The 16,939-nt window shown below is 45.6% G+C and overlaps 2 protein-coding genes across 3 annotated transcripts in view; one reads left to right on the forward strand and one right to left on the reverse strand.

The window, feature by feature from the left end:
* LOC126538330 (uncharacterized) overlaps nucleotides 1-16,939 on the forward strand; it is a 680,380-nt gene that overhangs the window by 310,166 nt on the left and 353,275 nt on the right. The gene's annotated exons all lie outside the window — the stretch shown is intronic.
* LOC126538494 (uncharacterized) overlaps nucleotides 625-16,939 on the reverse strand; it is a 73,810-nt gene continuing 57,495 nt past the window's right edge. Inside the window, exons 1-3 of one of the 2 annotated variants that reach the window (XM_050185338.3) lie at nucleotides 10,261-10,808; nucleotides 8,491-8,640; nucleotides 625-3,740 (exon numbers count right to left, since the gene is read on the reverse strand). In XM_050185338.3, the coding sequence (XP_050041295.1) occupies nucleotides 3,478-3,740; nucleotides 8,491-8,640; nucleotides 10,261-10,531 (684 nt within the window). In that variant the 5' untranslated portion in view covers nucleotides 10,532-10,808 and the 3' untranslated portion in view covers nucleotides 625-3,477. Of the gene's footprint in view, nucleotides 3,741-8,490; nucleotides 8,641-10,260; nucleotides 10,809-16,939 lie in introns of those variants that run through there. The other variant, XM_050185337.3, reaches the window with a different exon arrangement.

Raw genomic sequence — 16,939 nt, forward strand, 5'->3', positions numbered from 1 at the left:
TATAGTGCTTCTCTGGCCTAGGCGATCGTTTCAGTTAAGGATTGGCCTATGTCAGGGCAACTCCAGTGACATACGCCCCTTTTGGACCAGTGTTCATCATGTCTATCATCTTGTGATCCTGTCTTCTCTGGTCAAGGTGTGTGTTTGAAGTGTATCGTTTGGTGTCCATGTTATCACTGGTTGCATTGTATTGAAGCAGTGATGGCAACCAATCAGTTTTCCCACTAGATGTAGCGGATTTTTGCAGTAGTAAATATGCTTTTGCAGGCGGCATTTTTTTTTTTGTCAGCTCGCAGATCATGTTGGCTTTGTTTTGATAGCTTGAATAGTGAAACTTCGGAATTATGAATGTTATAAAAAGCTACATTCAAATAGCAAATATTTTCTAAACAATGTGAAATATAAAGGTTGCCTTGAGTCCATCTGGTATAAAAACAATTTACATTATTTGACACATGTGGGTTTACAAATGAACATCCAGTAAGCTCAGGAGCTTGCAAATGATACTGCACTAATTCAGTTCTTGGAACATTCAAACTACCATCAGAGCCTTTGAGCACGAACTGGATAATAGGTATGATTAACCTTTTTATTATAGCTGCTTAAAGATGATACAAGAACCTCTTTTGGTCATCACATCTTTATTCTGCAGAAACAGGGAGAAAAAAAATCCATCACGTGCCAGCACAATGATTTGAGACTAGCACCACAGCCATACAAGTTTATGACAAGTGCAATCTCAAGACACAACCCAGTGCGGACATGAGGGCATTCTTTCTTGCTTTGAGCAATGCTTAACTCCTGCTTGCATTTCACATATATGAGATGGCTGCAACAGAAAAACAACAAGCGGCGCAATATTTATTTTATTTACAAATGGTTCCCTCAGAAACAAAACAGCAGGGATAATACAAAACACTGTGCAAGAATGGTGCACGACTTGTGTAAATAATTTTCCTACAAAAAGCTCCATCATCATGGCACCAGCCAGAACCCTCTACATAAAAAGCACATTGGCACACACACACACTCTGAACACCTTAAAAAATAGAGCCTCCGATTATACGAAGGCACACAAAGTTCAATGGACGGATGAGAGAATGAGGCACAGGTCCTGTGGGAATTGTTTGTTCAATTTTCTTTCTGTGAAACAATACAAAATCTACCCTTCTCAATAAAAAGAAGACTACATTTTTCCTCTTGAATTAGGCATATTCTAACAACTTCACGAAAACATGGGCAACACACCAGCGATAAGTTTTCAAAAAGGCAAAGGTGGAATGACATAAACATTAAATATTAGTCACGAACAAGGGTGGAACAATCAGGGTGAGATTCAAATGATAAAATCACATAATAATTCATTCCAGTAAGATGAAATGCAAACTAAAGATGTGGCAATGTGTGCGGGCATCCTGACAAGGCATCAGATGGCACACTACTTAGAGATTCACATCGAAAATGAGATGTCATACTGGAATCTAGTCTACAAGGTTCAAAGTGCAAGACTTGTAGCTATGCTGCAGAATAGAGAACAAGTTATGCCCATTGAAACAGCTTGTAGTTGGAATGTAAAGAATAGAATGTAATGATGCTAGCCAAGTTAGTGAAGGGCACTATTTTTCTGCCGGTGCACACAAAGGCATCCTTCTGTAATAAATCAGATCTGTGCATCATTATACTTTGATGGATGGAATGCTGGCCAGGAAATTCAGTTGTGCAGGCCCATTACAACTGCATATTAAATAAACATTTATACAGGCTCTCAGACTACTCAGGAACAAAGCAGTGTTAAAATCACACGGCTTGCATTGGATGCTATCTTGAAAAAATTTCCAATCATACAACAAAAAAAAAAAAAGACAACTAATCACATATCTGCTTTTTTTTTCTGTCAGATTGCAGTATTCATTCACGTGGAACATTCCTGCAGACGTAGGTTAAGGAAAGCACAAACGCTGAAATTAATTTATTTCATGTGCTACAATACTAGGCCATTGTCATTTCTTTCCAGGCAAATTATGAAGATGATTAAGTGAGAACTCTTAGCATTGTATTCTCTTTGAAGGCTTTGCTCATTAACCTGAACACTGTTGCTTCCAGACACAATTCAACTTCGAAGTTGGCAAGTCGGTGTACAACGAGGCAAACTGCTCCCTAGTTTCACAAAAAAACATTTGTTACAAGTAAGCACCAGGCACGGTACTCCTTGTCAGAAGTGCTTAGATGAAAGAATTGCAGTCTGGAAGAATGTAATGAGTACCCTTCAGACATGCTTTGTATAGTTCTCCATGACATACCATACAAATATGACAAAACAATGTTACATCATTTGTGTAAAATGTCTGACATACAAAAACCACTTTTGACGTATTATGTAGTATCATAAAGTTGAATCACAAAACAGGATGCGGTCTCTCCTGCATCACCATTCTTGAAGATGAGTGTTCCCTTTTGGAATGATGCTAGGTTACTGCAGCCTTCCAACTTGAAAACCTGTCACATTAATTATTACTTCTATAGTTACAGTGGTGCATTGGTTGACCCAATTACGCTAATAATCAGTTAACCATATAACTATCGTCTAAAAATGGCTTCTGTAGGCTTCTTGCAAATCTATAACTCACAGAATTGATCAGCTTAAAAGCAGATAACTATGCTCCACTCATAGCAATCATCTGAGATGAACCACCAAGTTTTCTGAGGCATTAGCTTGATTTAAGTGCCACAAATAAGCATACTAAACATCCGCCCCAAATTCGTACCAGTCAACACAATTGAAAGGTGGATTTTGCAAATTTGCTTGAGCGCAAGTTTACATGGGACTATGCTTTACTGTGGTTCTCACAGGCTCAACAGCTTCACAAACTACCTCAAGCTATCCAAGTGGCTCTAAAATTGTATATTACTCAGTCTTGTATGTTTGGTCAGTTTAAGCGTTCTATAATTGCTTTAATGATGACAGATTGAATATCCTATTCCCTATGAGATAGATGCACATTTGTTTAGCTGCTTAAACCAAAGGCTAGGTTCAGGAAAGACTTGTTCAGAATGAATTATTTCAGAGTAGGCTCCCACTGAATACAGTAAAAAATTGTGGTACATCCCTAGCCCTTCATATGGTGCGAGTTGGGCGGTGTCATCAACTACTGCGAACGAGACAAGATGAAGTTGTGTGGTCCAACTAACTCCCCTACTACATGTGCCTGTTGTGTTATGTAAATGAAATAACACAGAGTGCAAGAAGACTGCATTGAATTGAAGAATCGGAGAATCCAGTTGGAGATTGCCTCGACTACTTCAGCTACAGAGGCAAAACATAGAGGCCTTGAAGCCAACCGATCAGATGTCCTCGTTAGGTGTCACAAAGGATGTCGGCACAGAGCTAAAGGTTGCAGCTACACTGTGTTGCCAGGCCCTTTTTCTTTCCACTCACATGATTGTATGTAAGCAAAGTCATGGGATGCACTGATGGCTTCAGGCACGGGTTTGGGGTGGCACACCCATGGTGTGTGTTGGATTCATGCCAAAGGCTTGTTGTTGGTGCTCTTGTTCGTCCAGTTTGCGTGCCATGCGTCGACTGTCCACTGCAAACAGCACTGCGGCAACGTAGGTGCAGAAAGCCCCAATTACACCCAGGGCAAACGACCACGACAGGAAGTTGTGGTCCGGGTCTGGCATCCAGTCCCGGCCATCACCACGGGCGCCGAATGTTATGACTGCTATTGTGTTGCACACCGCTGTAATAGAAACAGGTCATGAGGTTAGCTTTCAGAAGCTCCTAGTGAAATTAATTGTGGAATATCTGAACATACTTTTTTCCAGCATATTAAGGTACACTATGATTGCTTTCGGGTGCTAGGAATAGACAAAAAACTAATGGCGATGATGAAAGGACGCAGGACAGGTGCTCCCTGGTATATGTGTGCACCTGGTAGTTTCAGGGGAGCAAAAGCTGACTGCCTGCAAAAAGAAGCTGACCAGGCCTTTTCATGTAGATGTGATTTATGAGATTTCACTAACATGTCACAAGAAATATATTCTACGGAAAGGACACAGGGCTTTATTTGCATTGGTATAGCAGGTCCTGCCTCTGTATCATTATTCTTTGATACAGATAAGGTTCCTGTTTACTTATGAGTAATCATATTACCTCACTACAGACCATGTGGAGCTTCACATATGAGGCTTCCATAAGTGGTGATACTTAGCCTGATTTCCTTTCCCCTTACCAACTTCTCTAAACAATCCTAGAACCATAATTTACATATATTATTCTCTCTGTACGATTCATCATAGCATGGTATGAATTTCCTCGCTTTATGGTAGCCATGTATCCTACTTTGACTGCCAACTCTGTACAGAGTAGGTAGCTTACTTGAGGCACTCAACGTTAGCAAATGTTTCGTTGCTGGGCATGTGGACATTCTTTGTGGCTGTCCATGCCAAATTGCTCATTATTTTTCATGTAGTGTAGTTCACCCTCTAACTGCCAAGTTAATTCTGGAAGAATGTACCAAATATCCCAAATTTTTTTTATGAAGTTATACATTTTTCATTTCATTGGCATGAAATATGTTGATTCATTTCTGGTTAGAATGAGCACACTAAACAAATGAAAAAAAAGGGAAGCTGCTCTTGGGGGCAGCTTTCCCTCAATGCCAACCGTACCTCGTCTTTGGCAGTGGGAGCAGCACAATATTGGGCTGAATGAGTGTGCCTCATCATTGGCGATGTTAGTACAACCTCCCATGACGAGCACAACTCGGAATTTAGGTTAAAGGGTTAATCAAGACTTCTACCAATGATGTTTTGAGTCCAGTATGTAGATGCATTGACTTCAAATGTTGCTTTTGCTAGGTATTTACTCCAGCGAGTGCTGCCTCCATACGATTCTTATGAAAAGGCACAAGAATTCTACTTTTGGCTCTCTTAACAAGTCCACTTGTCTGTATTACTTATGGCACTATAAGTGCATGTTCTATATGACGACACCTAAAGTTGTTTGTTACTTTTGATGTGAACACACTGCCATTGTCACTGGTTACTGCTCATGGACTTCCCTCTTTTGAGATAATCTTTTCCTTGATGAACTGAATGATGTCTGAATCAGACCTGTTTGGAACTGTCCATGTTACAATGAATTGTGTTTCGGCATCTACTAATGTAATAAGGTACTTCTCATCAAGTGCAGGCAAGAGCAACAACAGAACAACTAGGAAAATCATTTAAGCAACTCAGATGGCACATTGTGACCCCCAATCCATCAGCATGGCTTCAATTGTTCTATCTGAAAAAAAAATGAAGTTTTTAAACTTCGAACATTCCATAAAATAGAATGCATACATTTGTTTTGCTGTTTTTTGGGTGCCTTTCACATAGCAGGTATCGTTCATACACGTTGCAGTCTTTGCTTAAACTTTTTATCCATTTTTCTTCTAGTAGTCAACTGTGAATAGTAAAAAGTGTCCTTTTCGAAAAGAATAAACCATTCAGGAGTCAGCATCATCATTTAATCTTTCTCTTGTGTCCAATTTCGACTTTCATGCTGTTAATTTATTTGTTTTCATCAGTACTCTTGATTAGTCTTACGTGGTTGACAGTCTAAAAGGGCATTCGAAGCACTTCCCTTGGGTTCAGTGTTGCTGGTTGCACTACTATGGTCGGTGATATAATCATGACCTGGTGAGGTGGGTCTTCCCCGCAGGAATCAGGAAACGATGACAAAGCCAGGCATAGTGAGGATGAAAAAAAAATGTAGAAAAGATTGTATTCACTTCATCGGTACATGGGTGTGGCTCTCATGTGAGTCTTAAGCGGTCTCTTTTGACACGTGGGCCAGCACGGCCTTAAATAACCACTGGCGATCCTGTCGTCACCATCGTCTTCAGGTGCCTGCGACAGCTTGCAGAGAGCGGGGGAGGGGGGGGCCACCTTCTTGCCTTCTAGTTTGTCTTGCTTCGTCACTCCTTTTGTGTCAGCTTGTGGAGAGCGGGAGGGCACCTTCTTGCATTTCGGTTTGTCTTGCATCCTTTTGTGTCAGCTCGGGGAAGAGCGTGTCATTGATTCGGAGAAGACGGCAATCATGTTGACGTGGGGAAGCCTGCCTAAACGCCTCTCACACCTGACACGTCGATCACACATCGGATGGTTTTGCTGCTGATACATCCGACAATCCCTAGCATGTTTTGCCATGTCTGGGTCTATATTCTGCCAATATATCGTTTAGACAGATTTTGGCAGGGCATCTCCATGGAGTGCATCATCATAGTGACTTTGAAAGTGATTTGGGAATCAGAACACACTGTTTTTGTCTTCCCTCGTTGTGTGGCAGGATAAACCAGTGTGCTGTTGATTATTTGCGAACCTTGTTCTAGCTTGTTGTTGCACTTGCTATTTCAGTGCCTGTGATAATAGCGGCAGGTTCTGCCTGTGTCCTGGGCTTCATGCATCGAGAAGTCACTTGCATGCACACTGTGCTGGGTTTGGACATCCTTGATAGCACATCTGTCGCGGTTACTTTAAAGTCGTCATGCAGTTGCTTTTTCATTTGTGCATGTCAGGATCACCAGTCTATCGCTTAGTATTCCTCGCTTTCGCACCATGCACAAGTGTTGGCTGGTAGCAAGGCACCACCAGTCGGAGGCTGTTGTCTGAGATAGGCATAGAAAATGCGTCGGGAATGTGCTTGGAAAGCTAGCGCCATTCAGCCCCACCAAGTGGCCGAGAATGCAATTACGGCTGTCACGTTCACTGATGCACATGTGGCACCCTTTTTTTTTTATCAAGCGGCCAAGATAATCTCACAGAGTCAACTGTATCTTTGTTGCTTGGCTTCGAAACATTGCAGGGAATTGCACATTTGTTATATTCAGTCTAACTTGTCATTGGCCTATCGTTGCACATGATGCAGAAACTGGTTGATGGTATCGCATTGCGAATATTGGCATTGCACATTCTAACTGCATTCTTTGTACAAGCCAGTCCACTGTATCAGCATTGGAAAGTTGTATGAACCACATCCAATGTGCTGGAGCAGTGTGCACATACTGTCTGTTATAGTACTTTTTTCAGTAATACTGCAAGGAATGTTGATTTTGTTGATGGGAATGGCGGGAGCAGGAGGTGGTGGGACAGTCCAGGAGCTGTATTTTGTGACTGTCCATTTCATCTCATTCACCATTATTTCCACGTTTATTCATTTACTTGGAGGCACTGTTCTTGCCGAGAAAATGGTAAATGAAATGGATCATAAAAAATATGCGAACTCAACCTAGCACCCTGAGCACCAACCTTGTATGCTGTAGTAATAATGCCCTCAGCTTGATCCTATTCGTATCTGTCGCTAAAATTAATATGTACATTAAATACTGAAGACCTGAGGTGAACACAACACCAAAGCTTTCAAGGCCCTGAATAATTCACTCTCCAGGGCAGTACTGGGCTCTCAAAATCATATGGTATCTCTCCATTTATCCAATTTCGCAAAGGGGAAATACTTTTTAATGTATCCTACAATGTATGTGCCTGTCACTTTTTTTTTTTGTAAATGGCCAACACTTGCAGAAATCACGACCATAAAATTAGTGCAACGTAAGGAACAAAGGCACTGGGTAAGAACACAGAACGGTCTTCCAGCATAATACTGTTAATTCTTTCTATGTTATGCTCTGCACTGTTTAATCACCTCAAAGGCACAGAGCAGTAAGCCAAGTTTGACACTTTTCTCTCAAAGCACCAAAAGCGCGTGATGACTGAAGTCATAATTTGTAATAATTGTCATTTCCCATTCTTTTCGTACCATCTATCATCCCATATGGATGATTCCAGCTAATGACAGCATCCAAGCTAATGGCGAACGGCAAAAGAAATAAAAGAAATTAATAGAAAATGCACACTGATCTTAAGAACTACAAAGCGATGTCGATGTGCCCTGCAGTTCAATATGTTGCTAATACAAGCTCTTGGCTAACACTCTGCTTGAAGTTATGACCGTGCTTTTCACAAATTAATGCATGGAAGTGCTTGACTTTTCTTCTCTTTCTGTGTCTGTTGTAGTCTAGTTGCACCAATTTTCCTCATCAGTATTGCATGGAAAACAGCATGCCATATGCCGTATCAATTTTCCGATCATTTGCTTGGCTGTTCATGCACTGTGTCAAAAGATTTAACTTTAATGGCGTCACAGTACGGGTATTTTGTATTCCATTATTTAAAACATAAAACATTGCTGTTACTATAATCAATGAAAACATACAAGGAGAAAGGCACTCGGTTTTTCATTGGTGCTGGGGCTCTCTTAGGCATGGCAGCAACTGGGAACGTGGGAAATGCTGCATTCGCCATGTACAACCCAAATGCCTGGTTTCGTTTAGTTACCCATAATAAACAATGTTATACCTCCGAACAGATGAATTTCGTGATAATCAGCATGTGGTTTGATGTTTGACCCATATCAAACACATGGTTCTAGCCACTCAAGAATGTTACCTGATGCCAGAAGCAAGGCAATGACGACCTTGAGCAACTGCAGCGTTCTCGCTGAAGGCAGGCAAATGTGCATGGCCAGCAGCAGGACAGAGGCGAGCAGCAGCAGCGTGAAGCCGATGGTGAAGAACACTTGAACTGCCACAAAGAATGCTGCACAGAACAACAAAGGGGCACACCTTCAGCATAAATGTTTCCTCACAAAATCAGCTTTAACCATATTGTGTTTAATATTATAGCACATTGGAAGATACACAATATTCCACAAGCAGGCTTTCCCGCACATCAAGTTGCCCTGACCAAGTTAACTAGGGGCACTGTCAAAAGCTCGGGTGAAGCAAGGAAAGGGTGGCAGAAGGGATGGTGTCACCAGTGTGTGCACTCATTGCCTCATTTCCAATTCTTCTCCAATATCCGCAGTCTCTGTTAGGCAAGACAAGATGTGGGGAGAAGTGTGCAGTACTTACAGTTTGCATATGCTCTAATGTCCAGATGAGTTTTAAACAAGCTTAGCCAAGCATGACTGGACGGTAACAAGAGTGCAGCAAAACTGCAGAAAGGGCTTGCGGAGGCAGCACGACATGTTCATTCTGCGAGACCTCCAAATTCATCAATAATCAGTTATGACAAGTTACATTTGTATCCTTTACTACAATGCAATAAACCACTTCAATACAAGTATCTTGTTGCATCTATGCTTTTACTATCATTGTGTCTCTGACCCTTTTACAGAGCTTTCCACAAAGTCTTGTCCTGACTATGCATTGAATCCTGACAGCCTGACAGCATTACAGTTTTCACCAGTCACTTGCTAGTGCTAGCAGCACCCTTACATGTAATTAAATACTTGCAATAAAATAATCTTCGATTTGTAATGATTGATTACTTTACACGAATGCTCACTGTAATGCAATTACCTTTTTTCAGTAGCCAATTACATGTAACCATTTACTTTATTCATGAGACAAGCTGTAACACACAAAGTAGCTTAAGAAATCTCCTAAAAGTTCTTAAAGCACCTGTAAGAAATTTAGTGAGAACTACAGCAGAACTCAATGGGTAATGCACAAAACATGCTCGTACGTAACATGCTGAGCAGTTTGCCCACTGTTAATGCCAGCTATTCAAAACAGTTGGACACGGAACTAGCACGACTCTTGCATGTTTCTATTCTGAAGAAAACTCCTGGGGACAAACATACACAGTATGCAACAGGTCTAGTGCAATGATGCGATGTCTTTCCATGGCTTATGTACGCATTTTTATTTCGCGCATAGTTGTAGCATGTGGAAGATGCAAGGCAAGCACATAAACTACCGACAGAACGATATACGACTGAATTGTACATACAAGCGTGTAATCGCGCGTGCCGGCATACTGGCTGCCATTCGCCGACGTTCCACCACAGAAAGCGTGTAGCAATTACACCTATACTTTACACGAGTTGAGACTCAACCAAAAAAGCAATCCTTACTCGTTGGTCTCTTTGGCAACAGACGGCTACTAACGGATACGGGACGTAGCCATCGTGCTGGTTGCACTTGAGCACTTGTTCGGCCGGTATGAAAGGAATCAACGTGCGTCAGCAGAACGTCAACTGATATGACATAAGTGCGGCTGAGTTGGCGAATTCCTTTCTTCCCATTAGAGGGAAAGCAACGCCTTCCGCTATTCACGCGACACGTGACCCCTTTAAAGAAGGCGGGGCAAGCGCGGCAGACGCTGCGAGGAACCGCGCGACACAGCACAACGGCGCGGGGTGCCACAACTCACGGATCTCGATGAAGTCCCGCAGCGTGTTGTACTCATACGCGAAAATCCAGCGGCAACCGACATAGTATTTCTCCATGTTCAGGTCCCTGGGGTCGGCGAAGCTGCGGAAGCACGTCTCCCAGAGGCCGAGCTGCAGGAGCTGCGCGCTGTACACGCGTGGGTCCGAGGCGAGCCAGTAAGGCGTCGTGAAGGCGATGAAGACGAGCACTAGGCTGATGGCGGCGAATAGGTAGCCCGCCTTGCGGCCCAGAGACAGCTGCGACCAGCCCATAGTGACCACCGGCACCAGACCGTCGAGCGCACACTTCTTTCAAATCGGCCGCAAACGCGCGCCGAACGTCACCGATGCCGCCGACGTCGGACAAACATGGCGCCGGGAGCCGCTCTCTGAACGGGCGTAGCCGCCGCAACCGAAACACACACAGGTGCGCCGCTGATCGCTTGGTTGTGCCGGGCGGGCATTCCAGTCCTCGCCGCAGTTGCCAAGAGAGAGAGAGAGCGGAACCTCTCACCTGCGCGATTCCTCCTCACCGCACGCGCGCGCGTCTCGAAGGGCAAGTTAATAAAGCGCAAAAGCGACAGGTCCCTGGTTATGCCGCCGCCAAGTGTTGTAGCGTATGCGATGCATGAATCACGTGTACGGAATTATCGCCGCCTCGCGCAGAAACCTCTCGCGTGCTTGGGGACTTCGTTGTTCGAAGTACGACGTATGGCGCTCTCACGGTGTTCCTAAATGAACCGATTATCATTAAACACGCATACGTTTTCACTGGCGTCGTAGCGCATGGATTCTGATTAGTTTCCATGCCATTGTACGCATCAAAATTTCAGAGAGAAGTGCTTTTTTGCGGTTCTTTAATTCTACTTGCTACGACGGCAAAACACGCAGAGGAATGGAGGTTGTGATCCATTGTAGCGGGCCAGTATGCGATTCTATTCCAATGTTATCCCTTTTCGCCCTTCTCCAGTGAATCGAGCGGCGGTCCGCCCCGCCGTCCTTGAAATGATAAGAAAGGATTCTGTGAGAATACAGCGAAAGGAACTCTCACATTATACCGGCCGTGTATAAATAACGCATCAGCCGTTGAAAAAGCGAGAGTTTCAACAGCACACCGATCGCCCTGGCCGTCTTCACGTTCTGTACGGCAGAACCAGCAGACACGAAGACCACACTCAACATTCCACTGATACAAAAGCAGAGTTCAGGTTCGAAGCACGTAGTTGTGACTCAACCGACGCGATTATACATATGCAAGTGCACATCCGTCGTCATCATTCAGACGATAATTCCGACCGCTTCTGAGCAGTGTGGACAAGAAAGACAGGTACGTCATTGCTGCACGTAAGGCGACACGCTACGTGCAGTCATTCCGAGGGCCAACTGTGAGGAGGTAGGCTGAACGGGCGGTGACTGGACGCGGCCGAAGGCCACGGCGTGAGCGGTGCCAGTGATGTCAAGCGGTTCGAGGGAGAATGTGCGCGCTTCGCCGGCAACGACCGCGACGTCGCCGCGCGGGAGGCGACGGTCGGTGGACAGGAAAGCACCGATGAGCGACCATAACTGGGCTAACTGGGAGATCATTCTGAGGAAGCGCCGTCATCGTGGAATGTTGTACGCACGCGTATTTTCTGACGCCAGCAAACAATGCACGGCGTTACAGCAGGTTTGTAATACTCAACCTAGTCGGGGACGAACACAACAGCGAGAAATGCGCGTATCACAACCCAATACGGCGGCGCCCACGGAACGAAACTGCTGCGATCTACACGGAGAATGTAGAACGGGGAGGCGAGGGAGAGTAGCAGACGCCGTAGGAGGGACGACGTAAAAACATATAAATAAATCCGGGAGGCTGGAAGCGGGACCAGGACGAGCAGAGAAGCGTTTTTCTTCTGACTCTCACGATGAACATATATGCGCAGCTCTGGCTGCATACAAAGAATGATGCAGATGAGTCGGTCCGATGAAATGTGGCCGATGGCGCCGCACTACGCCTGTGGTGTTCGAGAGCGCCCGCCGTGGAGCATGCGCCACCAAGTCGGCCAGGCCGGCTCTGCATATCAGTGACCCACCCTGCATACGCAGGGGGCCTTTGCTATCGCCAATCACCGAAATGAAGGCGGTCTTATTGGCGAACGACCAGCCGTCATCGTCGAGAAGCGCAGGAGTCAGCTCACGGTTCATGTGCGGTCCGGAAAATGTATTTTGACAGCAGACATTAGACGTCGTGCGATCAGCGGCGCAAAGCACCGTAGCCACGGCCCAGCTAGCTGCCACGTCTCATAAATAACAAAAATCCTCTGAGTTTTCGACGAGCCTTAACTGTCTAACCTGAGCATGGGTTGTACATTGTACTTGTGCAACATTTATGTACCACATTCAATGTGAATGACATTTCATGCGCGATAAAGCTCGGGGAATTGACGTTTTCAAAGATCACGTTGCATAAACTTTAACTACAAAGCTTCAATTACCCCCCCCCCCCCCCAACTGATACGGCACCTTAAAAACCTGGAGTGTAGTGAGAAATTGTTCTTGTGCATTCTCTTCCTGTTACTTTCTTTTTATAGAAACAAATAAACTAACATTCCAACTATTACGAACATCATTTGTTCACCATAAAGGTGGAAAAATTATCGATGACGCGCCCTGGACCGCCAATCGGATAGCTCGCCCTACTGACGTCAATTGGGTGATCTGCGTTATATGAGTAGCGGGGGGGCTGAAAATTCCGCCGAGCAGTGTGCTGCGATAGGCAGCGATGTACATTTTAAAAACCTTATAATAAGTTACATGCTTTACGCGGAGCACTTAGATGCGTCAATTAATGATTAGAAGGACCTACTCTAACGACTCAGTACATTTGTGCAAAATCGTTTCAGGGTCCCTTTAAGCACTTCCGGCACACAGCAAGCGTCGTCTGCTTGTGTTACAACGTGCTCCATTTCAACGAGAGCTCGGCGGTCAGAGTCGGCCTCAGTCTTTTCGCGAGCACCATGATTCGATTTTGTTGCGTTGTGGGCTGCAAACGTAGCGACTGGCAACATGTCAAGCTGCGACATCGTGTCCTTCTGCAACGCAGCAGACGAGCGGACTGACTGCAGCGCATCGCACAGCCGCTATCCGATCGGCGCCAGGATTTGCCCCCCCCCCCCCCCCCCCCGTCACTTTACACCGGAAGATTACTACCACAACAGCGTTTCGCGAGTCCGGTATTCAGATAAACGCAATCGCAAGGGGTCAAGGCCTGGCCGTCTGACCGTGCCGATTCACGGGACGAGTAGAAGCGGAAACGTGAACGGTCTGCACGCTGCAGCCACCTGGTGGCACAGAGCTCAGCGAAACACAGTAGCAGTAACGAAGTGTATTCTTTGCGGCTGGTGTAAATTTTTCGCAGGAGCGTAATCGTCAATACGTTGTTTTTGTAAATGTTTAAAATGTTTTACACTTGGTTAGAGCAATATTAGCTCTTTGTTTGGCTGGTTGAGCTCCGCGCCAACGGGTGGTTGGACCATGCAGACCAATCAGGTCGCTCACCGTACGCCTAGGCTAAAATTCCTTCATCAGCTTGAGTTTATGCCTCCACCCATCCTTCGAAATGCCCAGCTCGCCTGTGGTTACCGGAATACCAGACACGTTCGGCACTGCGACAGAATGTTCGCAACGCACGCTGCTTCGATAGCTCTCGCTTGGGGTCGACGGCCAAGCAGATGGCGGAGAGCTTGGAGAGGCTTCGCGCGCTCGCTCCTAGAGAAACGGAAGTCGACGACGGGACGTGCCATCATGACGCAGAGCCAGTGAAGGCGGAGCTTCGCCCCGATCACTCGGCGAACGAGTTGAGGAGAAAATGCATGGCTATGGAGGAGGGTAACTTGTAATCGTCCGTAGCTCTCTTAATATGAGTCCCTTTACGCAAATTGTGGTCCGAATGATTAACTTTAGCTGTATCCTACGCGTCTACAAAATTTGTCCGAACCGTTTCAGGGGCCCTTTCATTAAATCTTTGAGGAAATCTATAGTGCAGGCAGTCGATATGACGTAGCGCGTACATCACTGCGACGTCAGTACGTAATGCCCGTAAAGAGTCTAATAATAAAATAGAATCGATGTCAATAAGACATCGGCTACTTGATTTTGCAAAGTACATGTCAACAAGACGCACTTTGATGGTATGTCGAGACGTAGACGAATGGATCATACTTGGTTGTTGATATGATATAAGTGGTTCAGTGGGGACGTTTACAGATCCAAGGTTCTATTAAGATTTATTCCGAGCGATGAGCGACGTTGTTTGTGAAAAGTGAAAAAAATATATATAGAAGGGGCGTCCAAATGCTGCATATACGTACAAGATAATCACACACACACACACACACACATATATATATATATATATATCTGTCGCAAAACGGGAAACTCGCAGCTGTGCATGGTAATCGGTAGGTAGTATATTACGTACGACACCTCGTACGAAGCCGCTCTGAGAAGGTGCGAGCAGTCTATAGAATGCCTTAGATTGGCTCCGAATTATTCTCTTTTACCCGGCTATGCATATTGAAGATTCCTCTGGAGTGTACCATTGAAGGCTTCTTTTTCTTTCCTTCTTCTTCTCATTTTTTTTTTTTGGGGGGGGGGGGGCGAGGAGGCTCATTCACTGATGATGTAGGAAGCAAAGGACAAGTTCGTACATTTGAAAATGAAAAAAAAAGTATGCTAGGAATGTTTGAACAGAGAAAAATGTCTGAATCACATAGAAGACGGAGAAAAAAGACATTCTAATATCGCTTAGCAAAATGTCTCCTTCGGCGAGTTGGTCTCTAACGAAGTAAAAATCGTAGCGCGAAGAGACCAGGCCAGACGTGTAGAGGACAGGCGCTAATCCTCGCCTGTTGCGTAGACTGTCTTTGTCATCGTTTTTTCGCGCTGTGATTTTTACTTCGAATATTTTCTCATTTCTAAGCAAAGTGCCAGTTGATGTTCGCCTCGATGTCAGTGAGGGAAACTTGAAGATGCTGCGGATGCCGCGAAGTCACATTACAGTAGGCAAGCCAGTGACGCTGATTGCAAAGGGGTTAACTGTTTATTAAGATAGAATAGGCAAGCGATATAATGGAAAGTATTTACACGGACATCAAACTACGAGTCAAAAGTCAGAATTTGGTCTTCTTTCTCTTGGCCGAATCTCCACCGAAACCCCGTCCAGCGGTCAAGCACGTACCTAAATGCATCCCCAGCAACCCCCTCCCCCCGTCGTCCGTCCAATCACGCTGCGGTGCTCGCAGTGTGCACACAACGGGGCTCCAGGGTGACACTATCGGGAGTTCCAATACGTCCAGGCCGTTGCCACAAATCATTTGCAGTGCAACGAGTCCCCTTTTGTCTCACAACATCGCAAGACACACTTCCCCGAAGAAAGCACTTCCACGCCCCGTTGGGGCATCTGGACAGTTTGCGGAATGTCTTGGCATGGTGCGGTTCAACGGCGAGGGGTTGACTTCAAAGCCAGGGCACTGCGTCCGCGAACCAACTGGCGGAAGCCTGACTCACAGCCACCCCGCTTACGCGCTCTTCGTAAACCGCGGGTCCCCCACCCCCGATGGCTATAACTCTCCGCCGCCGTCTTGGTGTCGAACCACGCGTCTCTTTCGACCACCCCGCGCGACCCTTGCATGCAGCCGTCCGCAAGAACAACGCCGAACTCAACTGTGCCATAGCGGCAATAGATCACATAGGCCATGCTGTTTCAGCAGCCTCGGTGGCTGGGACCACTTCTTCTAATGGCGTTTCTCACTGGTCGATCTGGATGCAATATCAGATGCTCTGGCGGTGTCCCTCGTTACGAGAGTATAGGACATCACTGAACAGAAGTGGAACTCGGCCATCAAGAGCTCGGCATACCATCGTCAGCTTTGGGCTGTCCAGAGAGCCTGCAATGCGGTGGTTAGGTTAGGCCTAACTGTCCCTACGTGGGAGCGGCCCGCGGCGTCGCCCTAAGGGGCGGCGCTTCTCAGAATCCTTTAAAGCTCTTCGTATCCGTAAGCAAAGTGAAATATAAAGTTTGAGATGAGACACGACTTATTTACATTATCTGATACATGCATGCAAGTAATGCCCTGGACAACTGAGGAACCTGTAAATATAAGATAACTGGCTTCCAGTTATTTGGTGCGTCAGGAGAACAATATTAATATAACACGGGACAACCAGGTCACCAGAAACATGTAGAGCGCGCTGACCAAGTAACAGACTGCTTTGTCTAAATCGAGTCAACTTCGTGGGCTCCCTGAGGTAGGCTGGAAATGACTATGGATAAGTCAGCTGCTCCACGCGTTCGTTGAGCTGCTGCCTCTGCGAATGAACCGCAGTTGCACCAGAGTCATTCGGAACAATCCCTACTTGCATGGATGTTTATTTCTCCAGACTATAATAAAGTGTTGCTATCATATTCGAACAGAAAGGAATCTGAACAGTCAACTCTCAGATCGAGTTAGAATGGAATAGCAAAGGTTATCCGATTGACATTTGAAATTCAAACGTTCGCGAACGCCCTCTCAAGAAAGCAAGCCCATGAACAGCGGCCTGGCATGCGAGCAGACCGGCGCAACAACTGGCTCCCGCCGGTTGACCCGACGAAGCAATCGCGGGCCACGTGACGGTGGTCGCCGAAATGCACCCACC

The sequence above is a fragment of the Dermacentor andersoni genome, chromosome 4 (assembly GCF_023375885.2).
Source record: "Dermacentor andersoni chromosome 4, qqDerAnde1_hic_scaffold, whole genome shotgun sequence".
NCBI lineage: Eukaryota > Metazoa > Arthropoda > Arachnida > Ixodida > Ixodidae > Dermacentor > Dermacentor andersoni.